We start from the raw sequence: 27,403 nt of genomic DNA on the forward strand, positions 1-27,403 counted from the left end.
GAGGGGACAGTTGGTGACAAAGGACATGAAACTAAATACCTAACTTTAGACATGTTAGCTTGGAGTTTCCTTTTAGATGTGAAAGTGGAGATGTTGACTAGGTAGTTGGATATAGGTGTGGGGAGCTTAGATAAGCTGTCTAAGCCAGAGATATGGATTGGAAAATCATCAATATAGGGATTCCATTGACTGCCAAGGGACTGAGTGAGAACATGTAGGAAGAGAGAAGAGGGCTGAGGCCCCAGGAGCTCTAGACTCAGACGTAAGGCAAAGAGGAGCTGTGAGTGAGGCAGGGACAAAGCTAGGAGAGTGTGGCGTCTTAGAAGCAGAAAGAGGTGAGCATTTCAAGAAGCGAGGAACTGTGTTGAGGGCTGCTGAGAAAATTGGATTAAATTGTTGTCTTTAGAGACGTTGACAAGAACATTTTCAGTGGAGTGTTGGGGAGTAACAGCCAGATTGCTGTTAACATCCATCATCCTTTTCAGAATATAATTCTGAGAAAGGTTGCCTCCTACGGTTAATAAGGTTGTGTTAAAATGCTAAGTTCATGTAAACAAGAAAAAATTGTGATTTACCTTAGAACAAGTAAACCTCTATTCAAGATCTGAATATACCTTATATCGGGGGAAAAATCTGGGATCGAAATTAAATACAAATTTAAAACTGCTCATTCATGACAGATTTCTCCTAAACCCTCTTCCTTTCCTTGCATGCATACTTATAGGAGAGAAAATTCTAGAAGCTGGAGATCTTTTGTTGACTGAGCATAATGAGGTCAGCAGAAAAATGGCCTTGATAGGAATTTTCAGTGATGTTCCTGGGAATGTAGAATTGGGGGAATATGGGCAGAGCTCTAATTATATGGCATAAAAAGGGGACATTTAGAGGATGCTAGATTCCATTTGGAGGGTCTACTGAAGGGGGAGAGGTTTTTAAAGGAATCATGAGAGCAGAGAATTTGGGGAGGAATAATGTGCCATGAGTCACGTGCTGTGAAACCATTCCTCTCGCCAAGGAAATTTTCAGTAAAATGTCTATCTCTTACTAGGGTCTGGTGCGGTGTAGGGGCTTTTCAGTGGTGCGACAAAGTGCTAAGTGGTCCTTCGTCGAGGATGAGACAGGACCTCTTCTCACCTGGGTTGCAAACTAGTTACTAATGTTCATGTCAACTTCAACTTCAAGCTTCTTGCCTTCTCTTAATTCCAACATTACTAAGCTTATGCTGTAGCCCATATTTATGAGAATAGTGGCAAGTCAGTTTTTTTCCAAATGAATTTCCCCAGTATCCATATATAATCTTTTCTCTCTCCCCCTTCATCCCTAACCTTCTTTTCCCAATGCCTTAGGGTTTTTATCTCTAATCTTGAATGGAAGCTTCCCCATAAAATGGTACCCCCCAATATTAATTTAGGTGAAACCATGCTAGCTGCCATGCCCCAAATCTCAGTGGCTCAGTGAATCAAAGGTTTATTTCTCGCTTCTATTACATGTCCATCTTGGGTCTGTAAGGGCCTTGTCCCATAGAGTCACCCAGGAGCCCAGGCTGAAGGAAGCTCTATTGTCTTGTAGATGGATCTGGAAAACGTGGCCTCTGAGATTATCAACTAAAGAGGAGGAGAGTGGCATGGAAGAGGCACCAGCTCATAATTGTTCAGGCTTAGTAGTGACACTGGCCACTTCTGCTCATGGCCCATTGGCCAAAAGTAGGCACATGGGCCCAGCCTGACTGCAAGGGAGGCTGGGAAATGTAGGAGAGCCCGTGGGATATTGAGTGAGCACTTTCCCTGCTACCCCTACTAATTGGAATACTATGAGACCCAAGCTACATTATAATTCAAACAACTTATGAATATAATTTGTATATGACAGGGAATTCCTTGGTGGTCCAGTGGTTAGGACTCCGTGCTTATGGTGCAAGGGGCATGGGTTCCATCCCTAGTCGGGGAACTAAGATCCCACTAGCACAGCCAAAAAATAAGAAAATAAATAAAATAAAATAATATAAAATAATTCTCCTTTCAAAAATAAGTTGTATATGACAGTTTGCTAATCTATTCTCATAGACATTTGCTGGGGTTTATTTTTTATTAAAAACTTTTTTATCTGCCTTCTTTTTCTCCCCACTTTCACTAAGAAGTAATTGACAATCGACACTGTATAAGTTTAAGGTAGACATCCTGATGGTTTGGTTTACATATATTGTGAAATGATCATCACAGCTAAGCGTGGGCTTAGTTAACATCCATCATCTCAAATAGATACAGTGCAAAGAGAAGAAAAAAATTCTTGCGATGAATTAGGGTCTACCCTCTTAACAACTTTCCTGTATATCATACAGCAATGTTAATTATAGTCATCATATACATGGCATCCTTAGTACTTATTACTCTCGTAAGTTTAGACCTTTTCACCACCTTCCTTCAGTTTCCCTCCTCCCACCCCCCCATCTCTGGTAACTACAAATCTGATCTCTTTTTCTATAAGTTTGTTGTTTTTCTTTTTGTTTTAAACTAATATAAATTTGTATTTCACTTATATTTAAATAAATTTCATGTAAGTGAGATCATACAGTATTTGTCTTGTCTTTCTCTGACTTACTTCACTCAGCATCATGTTGGTTTTAGCATTTGCTGGGTTTTATTGCTTCTTTATCAGTTTCTTCAAACTTACTCTCTAGCTTTAGCCTACATTTATTGATATTATTATTTTTTAAATTTATATTTTATTGAAGCACGGTTGATTTACAATGTTGTGTTAATTTCTGGTGTACAGCAAAGTGATTCAGTTATATATACATACATTCTTTTTTATATTCTTTGCCAGTATGGTTTATCACAGGATACTGAATATAGTTTCCTGTGCTCTGCAGTAGGACCTTGTTGTTTATCCATCCTATACATAATAGTTTGCATCTGCTAACCCCAAACTCCCAATCCTTCCCTCCCCCAGCCCCCTCTCCCCTCCTCCCCGGCAGCCACAAATCTGTTCTCTATATCTGTGAGTCTGTTTTGTAAATAAGTTCATTTGTGTCAGTTTTTTTTTTAGATCCCACATATAAGTGATGTCATATGGTATTTGTGTTTCTCTTTCTGACTTACTTCGCTTAGTATGGTAATCTCTAGGTCCATCCATTTTGCTGTAAATGGCATTATTTCATTCTTTTTTATTAACCTACACTTTTTTAGACCTGAAATATACATACATGTTAAGGAAAAGTGATGGGGGCTATTAATGGCCTCTCCTGTCTGTCTCTCTTCAACTTGGCTATATATTCCTTGAGGTTCTTCACAACTTCTCATGAGGAGGTACATGTGTAAATGTGGAACTTATCTGCTTCCAGGGAGGGGAACTGACTTTATATATTTCTATCCATCTGATATTTATCTTATTTAATCATTCTGTCATTCACTTATTTATGAGTTCATATTTATTTGTGGACTTTTATCCGCATGAAATGAAAACAAGTCAGTGATGGTGAAAATTCTTCACTTCTGCTTTTACTGTAGGTGATCGTTTCCTCTTTCTTGGTTGTTCCTTTGGCTTGGCTATTCTGTTTTAGGAACGGTCTTACCCAGATGGTAAATTGTTAGATAGGACCAGGGCAGGTTGTGCCGGGGCTGCATGGGAGCAGAAGGGGGCCGGGCCATGTGGCCTCTGAGCCTCGCTGTGTTCCAGGTTGCAGCACTGACTGGAATCATTACTGGACTTATGAGATCCTTCTGGGAGATGCATTGCTAAAAGGGTCTCACTGTTTATTGAGGTTGTCCTTAGTATCATCTTGGGACCCTCAGGAATTCATTTCTATCCCAGAAGATAAGAATTTCATTTAGGAAGGACCAGAGAACCTGCCATGGTCCACGGTCTGTGAGAGAAATAGGAAGGGATGTGGGGTATCCTACAGAGTGGGACAATTATGTGGATCCCAGTGATTCATTTTGTTTTTTGAGGGGATTGGGCAGAATTGAGCTGACCTTCACCATGATCTCCATGCAAAGATCCTTTGCCACTTTTGGAAATGTCCCTCTGCCTTTGAGAGGCAGTACACCCTCTTATGGCCCCTGCCTACGTCATGTCACTAGAGAAGTCCATGGCTTGATGATATTAACCCAATGGGAAATCAGGGAGGAAAGCAAGGGGGCGTTACACTAACCTTTCTCCTTCCCTTTGTTCTCTGCAAGGCCGTTTGTGTTTTGTTGAAGAAAACAGCATCTCAAAGGCCCTCCTCTGGCCTTGAAGACCGTATGCACTGAAGACCAGACTAGCCTGTAGAAAAGAGCTGGTAGAAATTGGAGACTCTCACTATAACGTATCTTTTGTTCCATGGGGTTCCTGTCTGCAAATCACATGTTGGTCATTGCAGCTAGTACCAGCACCTGAAAAATAAGAAAGACTTTAAGAAAAAATAAAAAGGTAGTAGCTCTTTCTCTTCAGGTATTATGAACAGGAAAAGTTACAAAACTAATAAAATTTGAAATCTTGCCCAATTTATGCTCAATAAATAGTTTTAAAATACTTTCAGATTTAAGACCGGAGGTAATCCTACAAGCAAATACATTTTTTCCTTTCTTTTCTCTTCTCTAGGCTTTTCCTCCAAATGCCATCACTGTATTTTTTTACTGCAGCTCAGTGACGATATTCTTCACAATAATCAAATTGATCAGTTATCGCCTACACCTCATGTTTGATAAAGGAGAAGTGATTCAGCAAAGGCCCTCCAGAAAGAAGGAAAAGCCAAATAAAGACAAAGAGGCCATCAGTGACCACATAACCAATCATAAAAATACAGGGTAACATTTCTCATTAATGCATTAGTTCATAATTTAAAGGTTTTAATTTTGATTAAAATAATTTTTCTCATGTATGAGTTGTTTGTGAAAATATGCCAGGAGAGGCAGACACAAATATGTACATTTTTCTTATATTTAAACATACACTTAGGCATAAAAATAATGCCTAAGTTGATAGGCATTTTATGATAATTGCCTTACCGTTGATAATCCAGACGGTTTAACTGACTATTTAATATGACCTTATACCATGCTCTGAAATTTATTTGCATTAGGCTTAGCATAGCAAAATATTTCACTTCAGTATTTTTATCTCATCATCTCAATGCTTAGTGCACGCCAGAGTATTTTCAGAAAGAACATTTGTGTTTGTTAATATAAAAGTAATACATTGCATAGAACTAAAATATTAAGAGTAATTCTCAAGTGAGCATTCATCACTATTCTTGGTCTTATTTCTGATAGTTCCTTAAGAGAGCATGTCTTATTTTAAAGTAATGTTTATTAGCTTTTAAAGATAAAATTTGTATACCGTGACCTCTTCCCCTTTTTTATACATATATATTTTTTTATTGAAATATAGTTGACTTACAATGTTGTGTTAGTTTCAGGTGTACAACAAAGTGATTCAGTTATGTGTGTGTGTGTGTGTGTGTGTATATGTATGTGTGTATATGTATGTGTGTGTGTGTGTATATATATATATATATATATATACTTTTTCAGATTCTTTTCCCATATAGGTTATTACAAAATATTGAGTATAATTCCCTGTGCTATCCAGTAGGTCCCTGTTGTCTATCTCTTTTATACATAGTAGTGTGTATATGTGACTCCCAAATTCCTAATTTATCCCTCCCCGTCCTTTTCCCCTTTGGTAACCATAAGTTTGTTTTCTAAGTCTGTTTCTGTTTTGTATATGAGTTCATTTGTGTCATATCATAGATTCCACATATAAGTGATACCATATGGTATTTGTCTTTCTCTGTCTGACTTACTTAGTATGATAATCTCCAGGTCCATCCATGTTGCTGCAAATGGCATTCTTTCTTTCTTTTTTTATGGCTGAGTAATAGTCCATTGTGTATACCATGAATTGGACAAAGTGGAATCAAGGAAAAAAAATTGTTTAAGGACTAAGGTCAAAAGAGCCATAGTTTTATTTGATAATATCACTGCCCCTGTGTTTCTCATGGTGGCTTAGCAATAATGGGCGGATTAACAACGGCAAAAAGGAAGAGGCCAGTCGAACCCTCTCCACACCTCCCGTCCACGGCAGCTCCAGAGGACAGAGCATAAACTCTCATCATTCATCTGGGCTCCTGGTTAGTGGTCTGTTTTCTGTTTCACTCTCCTCGTGCTGCTGGAGTGTTGATCATGGAAGTGTGCAATGGTGGTGACTGCAACTTACGTGCACTGGTTGTAAATACTGGCCTCTTGGTGGCAATGACCTGAGGGGAGCACATGGACCATGAGATAAACACCCAGTCACCCGTTCCAAGCACACCCACCGGCCTTCTCTGCAGTCTGCCTGCCCTGCCGAGACTGCACCACGGCCAGAAGAACCCATAAGCTCACCTTCACTGCCCTCTCCCTGGTCCTGTCTGTCATTCATCTCAATCATCGTATTTGCAATGCCTTCCCCTGGAATCCACTCCACCACTCCACATGAAATCATACTTAAATCACCTTTATTCTAGATTCACTTTCTTGGGCTCTATTCACTATAGTCTGAAGTAGCCCATTATTTTTTCTCCTTACTTTCTTAATTACCAAACTCCCTTTTCTCACAGCACCGTGGGCTTGGTTGGATGTCTACACTCTAGATATTTTTGTGTCCATCTTTGCTACCCATTTTCTAAGTGGACACGCTGTTGTGTCTTTCCCATGTGCCATTGAGAGAAACAGTGGCTGCTGACTGCCTGGAAGTGGGCAGGGAGCTGAGTCATATTGATTGATTTTTTTTTTATATTGATTGATTTTTGTTCTTTATTTAGGAGCTGCCAGAACAGGAAACAGTGGAAGATCTCAAAGGTAGAGTGCTTATTCTCATCGTTTAATATTTTTTCACAGCATTATCTTCAGTGAAACGAAAACTAATTTTCGTAGAGCAGAATGCCAGTGAATTCATTCAGAATTAGAACTGTACCCAAGATTGCAGTTATGTTTTACCCTCATTCCTTTAGCTCTTCATTTTCATTATTTCTTATCAGAACTTGTATATCATGTCTACGTTCAGACTGTGATATTGTATTGATTATATTTCATTGTCCTTTCTGCAGTCTGTGACTCCTTTCATACAGCTCATAATAGCAGATATAAAATAGGATAAATTCATCATCGACACAGTATACTTTTTATTATAGTACTTACACTGAAAAATGACAGAGGAAATGACATTGCATTCTGTGTATATGCATTTCTGTCAAGTTACAAATTTTGTTCCTGAAATTTTCTTTTAACCCTCTCACCACAAATATTTGTTCTACTTTTTTACTAAGATTTCATTTTATTGTCTTTTTTTTTTAGTTATTTCTGAGATACATTTTAAAGTAATAACTAGAATTATGACTTATAACATTATACCAGAACATACAAGATTTTTAGAAATCTCATGTAATGTCTGAAACGTTTATATTAACATATTTCCGTACAAATAATACAAAGAAAGTTTAGTATTAGTTTTTGTTTGTTTGTTTGTACTGCAGGTTCTTATCAGTCATCAGTTTTATACACATCAGTGTATACATGTCAATCCCAATCGCCCAATTCAGCACACCACCATCCCCACCCCACTGCGGTTTTCTCCCCTTGGTGTCCATACGTTTGTTCTCTACATCTGTGTCTCAACTTCTGCCCCGCAAACCGGCTCATCTGTACCATTTTTCTAGGTTCCAAATACATGCGTTAATATACGATATTTGTTTTTCTCTTTCTGACTTACTTCACTTCACTCTGTATGACAGTCTCTAGATCTGTCCATGTCTCTATAACTGACTCAATTTCGTTCCTTTTTATGGCTGAGTAATATTCCATTGTATATATGTACCACAACTTCTTTATCCATTCGTCTTTCGATGGGCATTTAGGCTGCTTCCATGACCTGGCTATTGTAAATAGTGCTGCAACGAACATTGGGGTGCGTGTGTCTTTTTGAATTACGGTTTTCTCTGGGTATATGCCCAGTAGTGGGATTGCTGGATCATATGGTAGTTCTATTTTTAGTTTTCTAAGGAACCTCCATACTGTTCTCCATAGTGGCTGTATCAATTTACATTCCCACCAACAGTACAAGAGGGTTCCCTTTCCTCCACAGCCTCTCCAGCATTTGTTGTTTGTAGATTTTCTGCTGATGCCCATTCTAACTGGTGTGAGGTGATACCTCATTGTAGTTTTGATTTGCATTTCTCTAATAATTAGTGATGTTGAGCATCTTTTCATGTGCTTCTTGGCCATCTGTATGTCTTCTTTGGAGAAATGTCTGTTTAGGTCTTCTGCCCATTTTTGGATTGGGTTCTATGTTTTTTTAATATTGAGCTGCATGAGCTATTTATATATTTTGGAGATTAATCCTTTGTCCATTGATTCGTTTGCAAATATTTTCTCCCATTCTGAGGGTTGTCTTTTAGGCTTGTTTATGGTTTCCTTTGCTGTGCAAAAGCTTTGAAATTTCATTAGGTCCCATTTGTTTATTTTTGTTTTTATTTCCATTACTCTAGGAAGTGGATCAAAAAAGATCTTGCTGTGATTTATGTCAGAGTGTTCTTCCTATGTTTTCCTCTAAGAGTTTTATAGTGTCTGGTCTTACATTTAGGTCTTTAATCCATTTTGAGTTTATTTTTGTGTATGGTGTTAGGAAGTGTTCTAATTTCATTCTTTTACATGTAGCTGGCCAGTTTACCCAGCACCACTTATTGAAGAGGCTGTCCTTTCTCCATTGTATATCTTTGTCTCCTTTGTCATAGATTAGTTGACCATAGGTGCGTGGGTTTATCTCTGGGTTTTCTATCTTGTTCCATTGATCTGTGTTTCTGTTTTTGTGCCAGTACCATATTGTCTTGATTACTGTAGCTTTGTAGTATAGTCGGAAGTCAGGGAGTCTGATTCCTCCAGCTCCGTTTTTTTCCCTCAAGACTGCTTTGGCTATTCGGGGTCTTTTGTGTCTCCATACAAATTTTAAGATGATTTGTTCTAGTTCCGTAAAAAATGCAATTGGTAATTTGATAGGAATTGCTTTGAATCTGTAGATTGCTTTGGGTAGTATAGTCATTTTCACAATATTGATTCTTCCAGTCCAAGAACATGGTATATCAGTCCATCTGTTGGTATCATCTTTAATTTCTTTCATCAGTGTCTTATAGTTTTCTGCACACAGGTCTTTTGTCTCCCTAGGTAGGTTTATTCCTAAGTATTTTATTCTTTTTGTTGCAATGGTAAATGGGAGTGTTTCCATAATTTCTCTTTCAGATTTTTCATCATTAGTGTATAGGAATGTGCATTAATTTTGTATCCTGCTACTTTACCAAATTCATTGATGAGCTCTAGTAGTTTTCTGGTGGCATTTTTAGGATTCTCTATGTATAGTATCACGTCATGTGCAAACAGTGACAGTTTTACTTCTTCTTTTCCAATTTGTATTCCTTTTTTTTTCTTCTCTGATTGCCGTGGCTAGGACTTCCAAAACTATGTTGAATAAGAGTGGCGAGAGTGGACATCTTTGTCTTATTCCTGATCTTAGAGGAAATGCTTTCAGTTTTTCACTGTTGAGAATGATGTTTGCTGTGGGTTTGTCGTATATGGCCTTTATTATGTTGAGGTAGGTTCCCTCTGTGCCCACTTTCTGGAGAGTTTTTATCATTAAATGGGTGATGAATTTTGTCAAAAGCTTTTTCTGCATCTATTGAGATGATCATATATGGTTTTTATTCTTCAATTTGTTAATATGGTGTATCACATTGACTGATTTGCATATATTGAAGAATCCTTGCATCCCTGGGATAAATCCCACTTGATTGTGGTGTATGATCCTTTTAACGTGTTGTTGGATTCTGTTTGCTAGTATTTTGTTGAGGATTTTTGCATCTATATTTATCAGTGATATTGGTTTGTAGTTTTCTTTTTTTGTAGTATCTTTGTCTGGTTTTGTTATCAGGGTGATGGTGCCCTCAGAGAATGAGTTTGGGAGTGTTCTCTCCTCTGCAATTTTTTGGAAGAGTTTGAGAAGGATAGGTGATAGCTCTTCTCTAAATGTTTGATAGAATTCACCTGTGAAGCCATCTGGTCCTGGCCTTTTGTTTGTTGGAAGATTTTTAATCACAGTTTCTATTTCAGTACTTGTGATTGGTCTTTTCATATTTTCTATTTCTTCCTGGTTCAGTCTTGGAAGGTTATACCTTTCTAAGAATTTGTCCATGTCTTCCAGGTTGTCCATTTTATTGCCATAGAGCTGCTTGTAGTTGTCTCTTAGGATGCTTTGTATTTCTGCGGTGTCTGTTGTAACTTCTTTTTCATTTCTAATTTTATTGATTTGAGTCCTCTCCCTCTTTTTCTTGATGAGTCTGCCTAATGGTTTATCAATTTTGTTTATCTTCTCAAAGAACCAGTTTTTAGTTGTATTGATCTTTGCTATTGTTTTCTTTGTTTCTATTTCATTTATTTCTGCTCTGATCTTTATGATTTCTTTTCTTCTGCTAACTTTGGGTGTTTGTTCTTCTTTCTCTTTCCTTTAGGTGTAGGGTTAGATTGATTACTTGAGATTTTTCTTGTTTCTTTAGATAGGCTTGTATAGCTATAAACTTCCCTCTTAAAACTGCTTTTGTTGCATCCCATAGGGTTTGGATCATCGTGTTTTCATTGTCATTTTTCTCTAGGTATTTTTTGATTTCCTCTTTGAGTTCTTCAGTGATCTCTTGGTTATTTAGTAGCATATTGTTTAGCCTCCATGTGTTTGTGTTTTTTACGTTTTTTTCCCTGTAATTCATTTCTACTCTCATAGTGTTGTGGTCAGAAAAGATGCTTGATATAATTTCGATTTTCTTAAATTTACTGAGGCTTGATTTGTGACCCAAGATGTGATATATCCTGGAGAATGTTCCGTGCGCATTTGAGAAGAAAGTGTAATCTGCTGTTTTTGGATGGAATGTCCTACAAATATCAATTAAATCTATCTGGTCTATTGTGTCTTTTAAAACTTGTTTCCTTATTTATTTTCATTTTGGATGATCTGTCCATTGGTGTAAGTGAGGTGTTCAAGTCCCCCACTATTATTGTGTTACTGTCGATTTCCTCCTTTATAGCTATTAGCAGTTGCCTTATGTATTGAGGTGCTCCTATGTTGGGTGCATATATATTTATAATAGTTATATCTTCTTCTTGGATTGATCCCTTAATCATTATGTAGTGTCCTTCCTTGTCTCTTGTAACATTCTTTATTTTAAAGTCTATTTTATCTGATATGAGTATAGCTACTCCAGCTTCCTTTTGATTTCCATTTGCATGGAATATCTTCTTCCATCCCCTTACTTTCAGTCTGTATGTGTCCCTAGGTCTGAAATGGATCTCTTGTAGACAGCATCTATATGGGTCTTGTTTTTGTATCCATTCAGCAAGCATGTGTCTTTTGGTTGGAGCATTTAATCCATTCACGTTTAAGGTAATTATCGATATGTATGTTCCTGTTACCATTTTCTTAATTGTTTTGGGTTTGTTTTTGTAGGTTCGTTTCTTCTCTTGTGTTTCGCACTTAGAGAAGTTCCTTTAACATTTGTTGTAGAGCTGGTTTGGTGGTGCTGAATTCTCTTAGCTTTTGCTTGTCTGTAAAGCTTTTGATTTCACCATCGAATCTGAATGAGATCCTTGCTGGGTAGAGTAATCTTGGTTGTAGGTTCTTCCCTTTCATCACTTTAAGTATATCATGCCACTCCCTTCTGGCTTGTAGAGTTTCTGCTGGGAAATCAGCTGTTAACCTTATGGGAGTTCCTTGTATGTTATTTGTCGTTTTTCCCTTGCTGCTTTCAGTAATTTCTTTGTCTTTAATTTTTGCCAATCTTATTAATATGTGTCTTGGCGTGTTTCTCCTTGGTTTTATCCTGTATGGGACTCTCTGCTCTTCCTGGACTTGGGTGGCTATTTCCTTTCCCATGTTAGGGAATTTTTTACTATAATCTCTTCAAATATTTTCTCAGGTCCTTTCTCTCTCTCTTCTCCTTCTGGGACCCCTATAATGCAAATGTTGTTGCATTTAATGTTGTCCCAGAGGTCTCTTAGGCTGTCTTCATTTCTTTTCATTCTTTTTTCTTTATTCTGTTCTGCAGCAGTGAATTCCACCATTCTGTCTTCCAGGTCACTTATCCGTTCTTCTGCCTCAGTTATTCTGCTATTGATTCCTTCTAGTGTATTTTTCATTTCAGTTATTGTATTGTTCATCTCTGTTTGTTTGTTCTTTAATTCTTCTAGGTGTTTGTTCTTTAATTCTTCTAGGTCTTTGTTAAACGTTTCTTGCATCTTCTCGATCTTTGCCTCCATTGTTTTTCCGAGGTCCTGGATCATCTTCACTATCATTATTCTGAATTCTTTTTCTGGAAGGTTGCCTATCTCCACTTCATTGAGTTGTTTCTCTGGGGTTTTATCTTGTTCCTTCATCTGGTACATAGCCCTCTGCCTTTCATCTTGTCTATCTTTCTGTGAATGTGGTTTTTGTTCCACAGGCTGCAGGACTGTAGTTTTTCTTGCTTCTGCTGTCTGCCCTCTGGTGGATGAGGCTATCTAAGAGGCTCTGGTGGTGGGTAGAGCTGACTGTTGCTGTGGTGGGCAGAGCTCAGTAAAACTTTAATCCACTTGACTGTTGATGGGTGGGGCTGGGTTCCCTCCCTATTGGTTGTTTTGCCTGAGGCAACCCAACACTGGAACCTACCTGAGCTCTTTGGTGGGGCTAATGACAGACTCTGGGAGGACTCTCGCCAAGGAGTACCTCCCAGAAGTTCTGCTGCCACTGTCCTTGTCCCCATGGTGAAACAGAGCCACCCCCCGCCTCTGCAGGAGACCCTCCAGCACTAGCAGGTAGGTCTGGTTCAGTCTCCTATGGGGTCACTGCTCCTTCCCCTGGGTCCTGATGCACACACTACTTTGTGTGTTCCCTCCAAGAATGGGGTCTCTGTTTCCACCAGTCCTGTCGAAGTCCTGCAATCAATTCCCACTAGCCTTCAAAGTCTGATTCTCTAGGAATTCCTCCTCCCGTTGCCGGGCCCCCAGGTTGTGAAGCCTGACGTGGGGCTCAGAACCTTCACTCCAGTGGGTGGACTTCTTTGGTATAAGTGTTTGTGAGTGTTTGTGAGCCAGTTTGTGAGTCACCCACCCAGCAGTTATTGGATTTGATTTTATTGTGATTTCGCCCCTCCTGCCGTCTCATTGTGGCTTCTCCTTTGTCTTTGGATGTCGGGTATCTTTTTTGGTGAGTTCCAGTGTCTTCCTGTCGATGATTGTCCAGCAGCTAGTTGTGATTCTGGTGCTCTTGTAAGAGGGAGTGAGAGCACGTCCTTCTACTCCGCCATCTTGGTTCCTCCTCCCATTTTATTGTCTTTTGCTTGTCTTCAGAAGGCTTAGAAAAGAACTTTTGGAGGCCAGAATGAACCCCTTCCTTTCCCTGCGTTGAAAAACTTCTGCTGAGTTCACATTATTCTTAGCATAAAATCCAAGCTGCTTTTGCTTGTCAAGCCTTATATATCAATATTTTGGACCCTCCCTGCCTTGGTTTAGAAGGATTAAATAACTTGCCCAATATAACGTAGCTAGTGAATAGCAGAGCCAGGACCTTTCTGATTGCAAATATGTTGTTTAAATCATACTAGTCTGCCTCCCAAGCCCACAAAAGAGGGAAAGCTACAAGCCTGAATTATTTTTTAAATATAGAGATTTCAAGAACAATTTCACAGCGGAGGAGCTATTTTTAGACTAAGCATCTAATCACATTTGTTGCTGGTGTTATTTTTAGTTTGTTATTATTCGGTCTTGCTCCATGACATTATTCATCCATTCTGGATGTGAATCGAGTTGCTGTTGTTGTTGATTTCAGGTGTCATTGTGTCAGATGACCAGCCCGTAGCACCAGTGTCATCTACATCACCTGGGATGAAAACGGAACGCTTACCTGCTTCTAAAGGGCATGTGCCGGAAACCATGACCACGTCAGCAATACCAGTGAAACCAGTCGTGGCAGAAACTTGCATCAGTGATAAAGGGAAGGAAAAAGGGGGCCAGGGGCAGTCCCCCTTCTGCCACAGATCCGAGGGTGGCTTGGTGGACAAAGAAGCCGTGAAGAAGGTGCCCTACCTGTCTTTGTCTCAATACGACTTACTGGAGACAGATGTTTCTTTCCAGCCTTGGGGGAGTGAGAATTCCGTCCCGATCCCAGAACCTGGGAATTTTGCCTCCATCAGGGAACAGTTGCAAAGCAAGTCGCCTCAGGACAGCCTGAGCAGTAGCTGCCCTCAGTGTAACACCGTCATTGCCAAACCTGGGCGGGAGCAGGTTTCCCAGCAGGTGGACCCACCCTTGAACCAGGAGGTGGATGACTCAGATAATGAGGTCGCTGTCACTCTTATAGATACTTCTCAACCTGGAGACCTGCTGAGTCTGCACGAGCCCATTAAGATTGTCATCACCATGAGCAGTACCCCCAACTCCATGACAGACTTGGAAAGTTCTCTTCACCTGAAGGTGGTTGGTACTGAGGCAACCGGCTTCACGTGTGATGCCGAGCCAGTTCCCCCAGGGGCCGCTGGTCCTGAGAAACAGATGAGAATTCCCATCATCACCCTTGAGCTGTCTGAGGGTGGAGGAGGAGGCATGGTGTGTCCTGAAGGCAATGGAAGTGACAGGACGCCAGAGAGATTGATGGTGGAGGCGTCTTCCAATCCATGTTCTGGCTATGAATCTGGGGACGGGGGCGATGCCACACAGGACCACAGTCCTTCCCCAGGAGACCCCTGTACAACCCCGCCACCCACGCCTGATGTGGTCTCCGAGTCTGAGGGGGGCATGGAAGTCCAGGCTAACCTTGACCCATCATCTTGTAGAACCAGCCAGGAAAAGAGACACTCCCAAGTCCTCAGCGTAGACAGCGGAACAGACGTCTTCTTGAGCAAAAGTTCCGCAGAAGTTATTAACGATAAAGAGCAAACAATGCCAACTTCCAAATCTGACCTGGAGGCCAAGGAAGGACAAATACCAAATGAATCCAACTTCCTGGAATTTGTCTCCCTGTTAGAATCAATTAATACTTCCAAGGTGGTGGTATCCAACCAAAAGAATGAGCCGGCAGAGCAGAGCAAAGACAGCGGGCTTCCTGGAGGTGCGGGCTTCTGTGATTTGATTTTGCAAACAGCGGGATAACTGTTGTGTAATTGTTGGGTGCTTGGTGTCGTCACTGATATTTGCTGAGTGTATCAAAACTAAGCTGTGTGATGAGCATGGATTAAACCTGGCTTATTCCACCAGGAAATTTAAGGCATAGTAATGAAGATTTGGCTTCCCTAGGCAAGAACGTTTACTTCTAAGGAAATGAGCAGTTATATTTTACCATGGTGACAAGACCCCTGAAGGTAGCTCTTCCTTAATAGAATAGATGCGGAACTTTCCTGGCGGTCCAGTGGTTGAGACTTCACCTCCCAATGCAGGGGGTGCACGTTCAATCCCTGGTTGGGGAGCTAAGATCCCACGTGACTCGTGGCCAAAAAAAACAAAACGTAAAACAGAAGCAATATTGTAACAAATTCAATGAGACTTTAAAAAAAATAAATTAAAAAGTAAAGGTATGAAAAATAATAGAATAGATTCATTCTGGGAATGCTGATTGTAAAGCAAATTTCTGTGAAAGGAATCCACTTTTCTGTTGAATTCCATTATATAATCTGTGCTGAATTCTCTAATTATCCCAAGTTGTAAACATAATTATAACAAACACACAGCTCTTAATTCACGCCGGCACCATCCTAAGGACTTTACAGATATTAACACGGGTGACCATCCGTGGTGGTTTGTCCAAAAAGACCCTCATTAACGTGTGTTTTGCCAACATAATTATTAATAACGCTGCCTTTCACTCTCAAAAGGGTTCCCAGTTTGAGCAATATATTATACAGTTAGTCTCACTTTCACTCATTTAGTCTTCATGTAACCTTGTGTTATGGGTCCTGTTATCATTCCTTTTTTGCAGCTGGTTTTCACTACCTTTCCCAAGTTAGCCTAGTAAGTCTACAACTCAGCTTTGATTCCAGGCAGTCTGGCTACAGAGTCAACACTCATAAATAATAAACTATATTTCCTGTATGAATAGAAGATTCATTCTCTTAATATCTCTGGGCTCAGTTTCCTCCCAGGCAAAGGATATTACTGGACTAGAGTTTTTTTTGTTTTTTTTTTTTTTGTGGCCACTCCACATGGGTTGTGGAATCTTAGTTCCCCGACCAGGGATTGAACCTGGGGCCAAGGCAGTGAAAGCGCTGAGTCCTAACCACTGGACCGCCAGGGAAGTCCCATGGACTAGAGTTTTTACAAAGTCTTTTAACTTTATTTATTTATTTTAAATTAATTAACTAATTTTATTTTTGGCTGCGTTGGGTCTTCGTTGCTGCATGCGGGCTTTCTCTAGTTGCAGCAAGCGGGGGCTACTCTTCATTACAGTGCACGGGCTTCTTACTGCGGTGGCTTCTCTTGTTGTGGAGCACGGGCTGTAGGCGCGCGGGCTTCAGTAGTTGTGGCACTTGGGCTCACTAGTTGTGGTGCGCAGGCTTAGTTGTTCCACAGCATGTGGGATCTTCCTGGACCAGGGCTCGAACCCGTGTCCCCTGCATTGGCAGGCGGATTCTTAACCACTATGCCACCAGGGAAGTCCCAAAGTCTTTTAACTTTAAATGTCCATACTTCTTTGATTTTTGAGTACATCATTTCTGCCTAGGTCTCTGAGAGCGTATCTATATGGTAGGATTGCTTGCAGGAAGTTGTGGTTCACATGGCAGTAGCATATCTTCATGCTATGATTGTCCCTTTGCTACCGCCTGTTCCCTGCTCTTTGGGCCAGTCAGGGGGACCCTTTGGCTCTATGTAGGCAGCTCCCAGCGATTTGCTCTTTTTTCTTTTGTCTTTCTGGTGCTCTGCCAGAAGGCTTGCCCTGCTTGTGGGTCAGTCCAATCTTGCCTAAAAATTCATTAAGTCTGAATATTGAAGTTATGTAAAGTGAATGCATTCTCCGTGTTACTATGTCTGTGTATCCAAGATTTTGCATATGGAGTAACAAGAACAGGAAGGATTCAGCTAAACTTTATAACAGACACATGCAGTACAAGAAAGCATTGGTTACTTTGAGATACTAGACACTTTCTGATACAAGATTTGGATTCTCACCATCTAATTCATATAAAGGTTCACGTATCTTGACCAGCACTGTCTAATAGAACTTTCTGCAGTGATGGAATTATCCCGTATCTGCCATCCAGGACAGCAGGCACTGGCCACGTGTAGCTATTAAATACTTGAAATGGGGATTGTGCAGCTGAGAAATGGAATTTTTAATTTTATTGAATGTTACTTCATTTAAGTAGCCACATGTGGCCACTGGCTACTGTATTAGGTAATGCTGATCTGGGTGATGTGTTTCTTTCCGGGAAGCTGTGTGTGGGGAGGACAGAGCTCTGGGTTTGGAACTTGACAGCCCAGGGCCAAATTTTGGTTTTGCCGTCCAGCGGGGTGAGCTTGGACAACTCACCATATCCATCTGAGTCACAGTAGCTTCAGTAAAGCAGGAATAATAATACGTTACAGATTTACTGTGATGATTCAAGTAAGAAAATATGTGAAAAGTCTTGTACTTGATCAATTTCAGACTTCTCTTCTGAGGTTCCCCTCAGGCTATATGTGAGGTTTATTTGGTCTGTCTACTTAAGTTTCTGCTCTTAAACTTTTCAGCCAGCCACGTGCAATCAGAACAGGGTTGAGTTGGAAACCTAGGGGCTGTGCAAAGAGATGTGGATGCTATGAGGTTTTCTGTGGAAAGGAACAGGCTTGGTTGTCGGGAACTTGCAGGTACAACAGGGAGGGAGGAGTTGGACTGGATCGTATACCTATTCCAGGCAGGGACAGGGTTTTTTTTTTAATTTAATTTTTTAAAATTACCAAACATTTGCTCTTCTTATTGTCCTGGGAATTACTCTCCTGCCTCCTATTTTTTTTTTATTGAAATATAGTTGATTTACAATATTATATTTATTTCCGGTATCTAACAGTGATTTACAATTTTTAAAGATTGTACTTCATTTAAAGTTCTTATAAAATATTGGCTCTATTCCCGGTGCTTTACAATGTATCCTTGTAGCTTATTTATTTTAAACATAGTGGTTTGTACCTCTTAACCCCCTACCCCTGTCTTGCCCCTCCCCCCTTCCCTCTCCCCACTGGTAACCACTAGTTTGTTCTCTATATCTCTGAGTCTGTTTCTGTTTTGTTATATTCACTAGTTTTATTTTTTAGATTCCACATATATGTGATAACATACAGTATTTGTCTTTCTCTGTCTGACTTATTTCACTAAGCATAATAACTACAAGTCCATCCATTTTGTTGCAAATGGCAAAAGTTCATTCCTTTTTATGGCTGAGTAGTATTCCATTGGAAATAGTTATACCACATCTTCTTTATCCATTCACCTGTTGATGGACACTTAGGTTGCTTACATATCTTGGCTGTTGTAGACACTGTTGCTGTGAATACCTTTTCAAATTAGTGTTTTCGTTTTCTTCAGATATATACCCAGGAGTGGGATTGCTGGATCATATGGTGGTTCTATTTTCAGATTTTTGAGGAATTTCCATACTGTTCTCCATAGTGGCCGTACCAGTTTACATTACCACCAACAATTACTAGGGTTCCCTTTTCTCCATATTCTCAACAACATGTATTATCTGTAGACTTTTTGATGATAGCCCTTCTGACAGGTGTGAGGTAACGTCTCATTGTGGTTTTGATTTGCATTTCTCTGATGATTAGCAATGTTGAGCGTCTTTTCATGTGCCTGTTGGCCATCTTTATGTCTTCTTTAGGAAAATGTCTATTCATGTCTTCTGCCCATTTTTTGAATCGGGTTGATTTGTTTTCTTTTTTTTTTTTTTTTTTTGCGGTATGCGGGCCTCTCACTGTTGTGGCCTCTCCCGTTGTGGAGCACAGGGTCCGGACGCGCAGGCTCAGCGGCCATGGCTCACGGGCCCAGCCGCTCCGCGGCATGTGGGATCTTCCCAGACCGGGGCACGAACCCGTGTCCCCTGCATCGGCAGGCGGACGCTCAACCACTGCGCCACCAGGGAAGCCCTGATTTGTTTTCTTGATATTGATTTGTATGAAATGTTTATATATTTTGGATATTAGCTCCTTATTGGTCATATTATTTGCAAATATTTTCTCCCAATCATTAGGTTGTCTGTTTGTTTTGACAGTGGTCTCCTTTGCTGTACAAAAGCTTTTAAGTTTAATTAGTCCCATTTGTTTGTTTTTGCTTTTGTTTCCTTTGCCTTAGGAAACAGATGCAAACAATAATACTACGATTTATGTCAAAGAGTGTTCTGCCTATGTTTTCTTCTGGGAGTATTTTGTTTTTTGATCTTACATTTAGGTCTTTAATCCATTTTGAGCTTATTTTTGCATACGGTGTGAAGAAATGTTCTAATCTTTTTCTTTTACATGTGGTTGTCCAGGTATCTCTATGGTACTCTTTTTTTTTTTTTTAAATAAATTTATTTATTTTTGGCTACATTGGGTCTTTGTTGCTGCGTGCGGGCTTTCTCTAGTTACGGTGAGCGGGGGCTACTCTTGGCTTTGGTGTGCGGGCTTCTCATTGCAGTGGCTTCTCTTGTTGCGGAGCATGGGCTCTAGGTGCATGGGCTCAGTAGTTGTGGCACGTGGGCTCAGTAGTTGTGGCTCACGGGCTCTAGAGCGCAGGCTCAGTAGTCGTGGCGCATGGGCTTAGTTGCTCCGCGGCATGTGGGATCTTCCCGGGCCTGGGCTCGAACCCGTGTCCCCTGTGTTGGCAGGTGGATTCTTAACCACTGTGCCACCAGGGAAGCCCTCTATGGTGCTCTTATTTCCAACCCAGGTCATCTCCACAAAGGCCTTTAAATTATCTTTAGGTCTTGGTGATATTCTAGAATTTGAGGTTATGGAAAACCACACCCTTATCAACAGCCTTTAAAACCATGTTTTTGTTTTCTTTTGATACAGCTTTATTTTACTTTGTGGAAATAAACAAAGACTGCTCAAATGAGAAGAACTAAGGCTATCATTCAGAGCTTGCTACAGCGAGAGTCAGCCACCAGCATTTTGGCAGCGACTCCAAGGCAGGCAGAGGAGTGGGAAAGCTTTGTAGTGGAAGAAAGGAAGGCTTTGGGTGTGATTGCAGGCTGTTGGCCTGGGGAAGCTGGAGGTGGGGTAATTAGAGCACCCTATGCGATTGGTTAGGGGAGCGTATTTGGCTCCTTCTGATTGGTTGGGTTTCTCTGGTTGGAAGCAGGGGCAAAAATTAGGGAAGCTCTGTTATTGTTCAAGTCCTGGCCATTTGGGACTGATTGTTATAGGGGTTATTATTTGGCTTTCTGAGCTATTTGCTAGAAGCAGTGGTCTGAGTTCCTGCAAGTCTGACTTGTATCGTGTATTGGTTTCTTGGCTGGTTACTGTAGGTTATGGGTTGGTTTTCTGGGCTGGTTGCTGTAGACTGTAGGTCAGAGTTCTGTATTTATATATATTGTCTGGCTATTATCCATTTGTATACTCAGTTTCTTCTAGACTTTCTAAGAAAATAATCATGATGCATGTGAAGATGATTATTGAAGAATTATCTGGAGTATAGAAAATTGACAGACCCTAAATTTATAACAGTAGGGGTCTAGTTTAATAAATTATACTTTTAAATGTTGTATATACTTCAATTTTTGGATAATGTAGAAGAATATCTCACGTAATTAAATATTTATAATACTTTAAGATAAATAGAACAGCTATAAAACAACATTTGTTTTCTAACTGTTCTATTTAGTTTAGTAAATTATATTAATGTAATATTATATAACTTCCATTTTTAGATGACGTAGATGATGTAGGAGAATGTCTAATGTCATTAAATATTTACAATACTTTAAGTCAAGTAGAACAGTTCTAAATCAACATCGGGATTATGACTTAAATTTTGAAAAAAAAAATGATGCCTAGAAAAAAATACTGGTGTGGTATGTCTCATATTGGCTCCTGTAACAGCATGGTGGGGTTAAGAGTAATTTAAGATTTTTTTTCCTTTTCTCTAGTTTTAAATTACATGGCATTCATGTGTATTATTTTTAGAAACAGAGAATTCCTATAAACGTGTATTTTTAAAGGGAAAAAGAAAAAAATAACCCATAGGTTGACATATGTAATGTGCCCATTTAAGGGAAGGAGAGACTAAGGTATTAAAAGCAAAGCGAATGGATGGGTCCACATACATGTAGTGTCAGAAGGTAGAGCTGTCTAAACGTGCCTCCCTGCAGTTTTTACGTGACGTGATCACTGGCTAAAGCTGTTTGTTATGATAGCACTTTCTCACAAATGTGTTTCTTGAAAACTGTGAAAACTTCTATCCTGACAAGCTGTCAAATGAAAGGCAAACATTTTTGTACCAAAGAAATTCTGATCGTTTCACAGATGCACTGGGAATATTTATCTTCAGGACTCACTTGGAAGTCAGCAGTGTTTCTCTAAGTACTTCAAGTCCAAGGATGAAAAACTTTGTTGTATACATGATGATGTGATTTAGACCCCACTTCACCTTTTGAGACAGATCTTGGTGGACTTTCTGAATGCCATGTCTTGAAAGAGCCTGTAGGTTCAAACCACTCAATCGTGTTCTTCTCTCAGGCAAAAATTTATGCAGAAGAAGATAGCTATTGGTATCTTTGGTCATGGGAATACAGAGGACATTGTGACCTTAAAAGTGGCCATTGGGTGTGTCTTTAGATAAGGACGGCTGACCCTCAGGGGTCATTCCACTTTGCATAATGGTGTAAACTAAGACCCTTGTTCTGGTCCATTATTTAAAGAGGATTCTAAAAATTCAAAAACCCGATATATACCTATTGATCTTAGAATTCTAATTCATCTTAAAATATTCTCAGGGTAAGGCGTAGGCATAGTATCTCACTGAGTCCTCCACAGTGCCAAGGTGTGGTTCAAGGTCAGCTCTACTTAATGAGCACCTACTTTATGAAGAGGCCAATTCTACCTTCAGCTTGAAAATTTAGATTTTGAGAATGAGTGAGAAGGAAAGACTGATAAGGTTTTAAAATGCAAAATGAGACTTTACTCCAAAATCGCCATTATTTTCCTCGATGCTATTCATATATGAGTTATGAACCTTTCAGGACTAAGTTAACCAAAAGGGTGATTTTCAGCTGGGTAAGCCAGTGGTCACTGGAGTATTACAGGGGAGTCCTTGAATCCATATGTAAAGTGATGGTATTTGTAGATGTCTCAATAACATGTCTCTGACACATACACACTTCTGTTTTTCAAAAATATTTAGGTACTTTCGTAATTAGTAAAATGAAAATTTATCTAAATAAAATGTATTTAATTTATTTTAAATGTATTTATTCTGAATTCATAGGAGCTATTTAGATTTTCTATCTATTCTTGCTTCAGTTTTGGTAACTTGTTTCCAAGTATCTTCCCATTAATTTCTTATTTAATATGATGTTAACACATAAAGCAATGTTTTTCAGATAACCATTCCCAGGAGAAAAAGGAGGAAATCCTAGAAAGTGAGAAGCCCAGTGGACCCAACGCCAAGCAAGGAAAACCAGACGTGCAAAGTCAAGAGCACACCAGCACCAGCCCCGGGCTCACTGAACCTGCCAAGATCCCGACCCTGTAAGGATAACTTACGTCTATAGCTTCATGCTGGTGCAGCCTCACTTACTGGCTGCTTCTTTTAATGCTTTCTTAAGGGTAAGGAGGCGTTCCACATTGCTTCTGAAATTTTTATGTATGTTAAGTTTCCAGGGCAGTAGACAGAGGCAGATAATCTACAGGGTAACTTCCCAACAAGATAGTTCTGTGTTGCAAGTCATCAGTGGACCTGAAACATCTGTGCAAGATGAGATGTCTGTGGATGCGATGCATGTCTTTATCGATGAACATGGTAAGTCTTCAGAGCTCTTTACTCATGACGTAGAAGGGGGAAGGCTGGCAGCTTTCTCAAGGTCCCATGTGGTCTCTTAGCCTGAGGACAGGTTTCCCCTCTATCTGAAAGTAGAGTGGTCCTACGAGATCTTTCCTAAACTGAAAGGGTATGAAGCAAAGAGGCAGTTACCTAAGGATGCAAAAAATACATCAGTATAAGACACAGATGGTCCTAATTCAAAGCTATGGCAGCTTGATGCTGAGATACTGGGTATAGTACCTGGGGAGGGAGCTTGGTGATGCTACTCTCACTGCTTGGGGTGTGCGCTGGCTGTATAACTCACTCCAAAACAAACGCTGAAAGCTCTTTTCACTTTTAGCCCTTTAGAAGCAGAAAAAATTTTCGGATTTCTTTCAGTTAGCAAAAACATGTACTAAGGTAGGTCTTTCGTAAAAAATGAGGTGGCGTGAAGCGAACTTAAAAAAGCGGGGGATACCTGTACTAGACTGGAAGAGGAAGGCTTAGTTCTGCTTGCTCACACATAATGTTCTTAGAACAGAGTGTGCGCCCTCCTGCCTCAGGGCCTTTGCACATAACCGTGTCCCTGTGCCCACATTGTGCCATTTATCCTTCGGATCTCAGTTCTAAAGAAAGTTCTTCAGGAAAACCTTTCCTGGATTTCCCAGGTTTAATCAGGTTCTTCTGCTCTTTTGCTTTCCTAACACCCTATCCTTTTCCTTCTTTGAGACTGTTACAGCTTCTAATTGTTTATTGACTTATAATAATTTGATTAGTGACATTTTCTCCCTCACAGTTGTAAACTTTGGGAAGGTAATGCCCAGTACCTAAGAAATATTCATTGGATATATGTTGAAAATCTGACCCTGATATATTTTTAATACCTTGTTATAAAAAAGATTTTAAAAAGTAATAGAAAGGAAGGACGGAAGGAAGAAAGAACAAGAAAGAAAGAAAGAGAAAGAAGGAAAGGAAGGAAGAACCATTAAAAGGCAAATTCAAGGTTCCTTAGATAAGGGATATAGGTCTTAGTTTTTGTAGGTCGGGTCTTGGGTTAAGTCCCTTATAGATCAATGTAAACTTATTATTCTACTCTCACAAGGATCCTGGTTTGGATAATAAATGATATATTACCCTCTCTATATAGATCAGCGGTTTATAGTTTGAAGTGCTTCTGCATCTGCAGAAATACAAAGAGACTTTTACATTATGAAGAACGACAGTAGCACTTCTATCCAAGCCTCCAGAGGGGCCGTTGGTTGTCACTGTGAATGTTTCTTTTGGGGGTACAACCTTGAAGTTGAGGTCCAGCACTGCAGCCTACATTGCAGCTGCTCATAACAGACAAGGTTAATTATGGTTCCCTGTCACCCAAAACCTCTTCTGGGGAGAGACCGTTTACATTTACAAAGTGAACTGCTTTTCACACCTCAGTACCCTGAACCACTTTCGCAGGCTAATTTAGCTCCACAAATTAATTCCATCTCTTGCTTTTCCTCATTACCAGGCTGACATACCAGTCAGCAGCTGTGCCAATGCTCATCTGCAAATTCAAAGGTTGGGATGGCCCCTTGTGGTCCACCGATCAAAACCACACCCTTAATAAGCCTCTTCTGCACATGATACAAACAAAACAAAACCAAACCCAGTTACAGCATACACAGATCATCCTGACACGTGAAGAGAATATACAGAAGAAATGCATTGAAAAGAATACGCAGAAGGGGATTAGAAATGGTACAAATGAATCGATGAAAAGCAATTAAGTAGTAAGTAACTGAGTCATGTGATATCACTTATATGTGGAATCTTAAAAAATGGCACAAATGAACAGAAACAAACTCACAGACATAGAAAACAAACTTATGGTTACCAAAGTGGGAAAGCGGGGAGGGATAAATTGGGAGTTTGGGATGAACAGATTCACACTATTATACATAAAATAGATAGACAACAAGGACCTACTGTATAGCACAGGGAACTATATTCAATATCTTGTAATAAGCTATAATGGAAAAGAATCTGAAAAAGAATGTATATATATATATATATATATAACTGATTCCCTTTGCTGTACACCTGAAACTAACACAACACCGTGAATCAACTATACTTCAATGAAAAGTAAGTAACTGAGTCAAACTTGTCTAAGCCTATTATCAGAGAGGTACGTCACGATTTTCTTAGCTAAGTTACACATTCTATGGAGAAATACAAAGAATGGACCTAGTCTACCAACAATTATCATTAAAATAGTCCAAAATGAGTTCTCTCTAACTTGGAAAAAGTATACGCGGAAATGATCATATACGAATAACTGTGTAATCTTCTTTGCCGAAATTTTGCAGGGGAAATTAAATCCTGTTACTTAAAGTCTGGAAATCAGAAAGAAGGCCCTTTCCAGCATCAGCCATCAAATTATGACGGCTTCTCTCACGCTGGGTAAGTGGGGCTTGTTCTCAGGTTGGGGAAGGTGTCGCGTTGCTGCCCCCAGCATCTTACACGCAACTGACTCTGAGTGTAAATGAAGTGAAGATCCTGGTGTAGAATGAAGGTGATAATCCGTCTGTAGGCGGCAAAGCATGTGGGTTTCACGTGAAAGAAAAAGAAGATCAGATATTGTAGAATAATTGAAAATAAACAGAACAACTTTCATAGTAGCCACTTCCAAAAATGAATATAACACGTAGGCATAAATAGAGGGGAGACCTGTGCAAACAATTATAGGAAAGGTGGTGATGCAGCTCAAGAACACGTTATTAAACTCGTCTCAAGGAACGGACTAGAGATGTGGTTAGTTCTCGTCTGCGCCGACAAGCTCTTTTGTAGATAGATGATCTAAACATCCTTTCTCTTCTCCTTTAGCGTGTGTTGAGTAACTTTCCTGATCACGTTAATTAAGTTGATATTGAATCCGCTTGCGTATCCAGAACGTACGTGGATTCATGGTGGCGTTGGGCAAGCTCTAAATCTCATCATTGGTGGACCGAATTCATCCTTCGTCCTGGACTTCAGGATTCTTTGAGGATAACCCACAGGGCCGTGCCTCAGGGGCTTGCTCTGAGTAAGGGAGGAGACTTTTCATGTACATTTCTCGAGAGGTATACGCCTATTTGAGGATGTACGGAAGACTTGTGTCATGTCACGGGGATGCCTTAGGCTTCACATCTGGAGAAGGGAGGCGTGTAACCCAAGGGAGTTACAGGAACCCTACTTCCAGATTCTGGGGTGCAGTGTTCCTTCCTAAGGTCAAAGTTTCCTTACCAGGTATGCCTGTTCCAGTGTGCCTAGAACAGAGTCTGTTCTTGCCCCTGCAATCTGGCCTCCAGGTGGGATTCTGGCATGTGGCAACCTTTTAGGGTGTCCTCTGGTCACCCCTGCTGCTTCTCACCTTCTCGGGAATGCTGGTGTCAGCCGTCACGGTAGATCTGATGGGTGCGCTAGGTGATAGCTCTCCTGGCCTCACCACCCCACCTGGGCGCCAACCCTGAAGCAGCCTGCTCAGGTCCAGAATCAGTCCTGGGGGGAGACGGGCACCGCCTCCATCACCCACATGCCTTCCACTCTTCCTCTGTCTCCCTCAGGTACCCAAGTTCCAATCAAAACAGACACAACAAAATTCTCCTTCTCCAGCCAGAAAGCATGCAAAGCACTCATGCCAACGGAGACCCAAGAGGAGAGAGCAGGCTGCCACCCCCATCTTAGTTCCAGCCTCTGAGACATTTTGTTACAGTGGTTTGATGAGTTCAGTCATCTAAGGTGGCAGCTTTCTTCAGACAAAATAATGACATGAGAGCACAGCTTGAAACGCTGTCCTGTTATTCTACAATCCTCAGCTGAAAGCTGTAGTGTTTTTAAACTAAATTTGGAACAAAAACACGCCTCCTCTTTTATCCCCAAATAAATTTACATGGCTTTTTCATGTTTATTTTCCCAGATAAATGGACTACGCTTTTCCCCGAGGAAAATACTTGAACTGCTTTTGCCGGTAATGCCAGTTAGAATAAGACCACATATCCAGAGCCTTAAAAAACGAAAAATACACAGTGTGCAGATAAGAATGAAAGAGAGTGCCTGTAGGGTTTTCAATAAGTCCCGCTTCCTTAGACCGTGCCTCACCAAGAGACACCATTAACTCACTTTCTCCCCTTAATTGCTCTCTCTTTATTAGTTTTCCTCCAACTCTGCTTTCTTTGGTTTCCTCTGCATTTCTTTCCCACGTTAGAGCTCTTTTTCGTTTAACTTGCCCTCCATTTCGAGACCTGCCGGGGCTTGGCTTTGCCACGGTGCATTCACTCTGGTGAAAGAGCTGTTGCCCAGGGTAGGTTTGGGCACTGCTGGACGACACCGAATGTGTTTGTGCCGAGTTTTCCTGTCAAGCCCTGTGGCTTAGAGGAGTCCCAGAATG

The 27,403-nt window shown here is 40.3% G+C and overlaps 1 protein-coding gene across 3 annotated transcripts in view; it reads left to right on the forward strand.

The window, feature by feature from the left end:
* PCNX2 (pecanex 2) overlaps positions 1-27,403 on the forward strand; it is a 273,314-nt gene that overhangs the window by 14,417 nt on the left and 231,494 nt on the right. For all 3 annotated transcript variants that reach the window (XM_060285936.1, XM_030839645.2, XM_060285935.1), the window contains exons 2-8: positions 4,582-4,787; positions 5,992-6,112; positions 6,785-6,821; positions 13,858-15,135; positions 22,577-22,724; positions 22,850-22,995; positions 25,344-25,437. In XM_060285936.1, the coding sequence (XP_060141919.1) occupies positions 4,678-4,787; positions 5,992-6,112; positions 6,785-6,821; positions 13,858-15,135; positions 22,577-22,724; positions 22,850-22,995; positions 25,344-25,437 (1,934 nt within the window). In that variant the 5' untranslated portion in view covers positions 4,582-4,677. The remainder of the gene's footprint in view (positions 1-4,581; positions 4,788-5,991; positions 6,113-6,784; positions 6,822-13,857; positions 15,136-22,576; positions 22,725-22,849; positions 22,996-25,343; positions 25,438-27,403) is intronic.

Source organism: Globicephala melas, chromosome 16 (genome assembly GCF_963455315.2).
Source record: "Globicephala melas chromosome 16, mGloMel1.2, whole genome shotgun sequence".
NCBI classification, from domain to species: Eukaryota; Metazoa; Chordata; class Mammalia; order Artiodactyla; family Delphinidae; genus Globicephala; species Globicephala melas.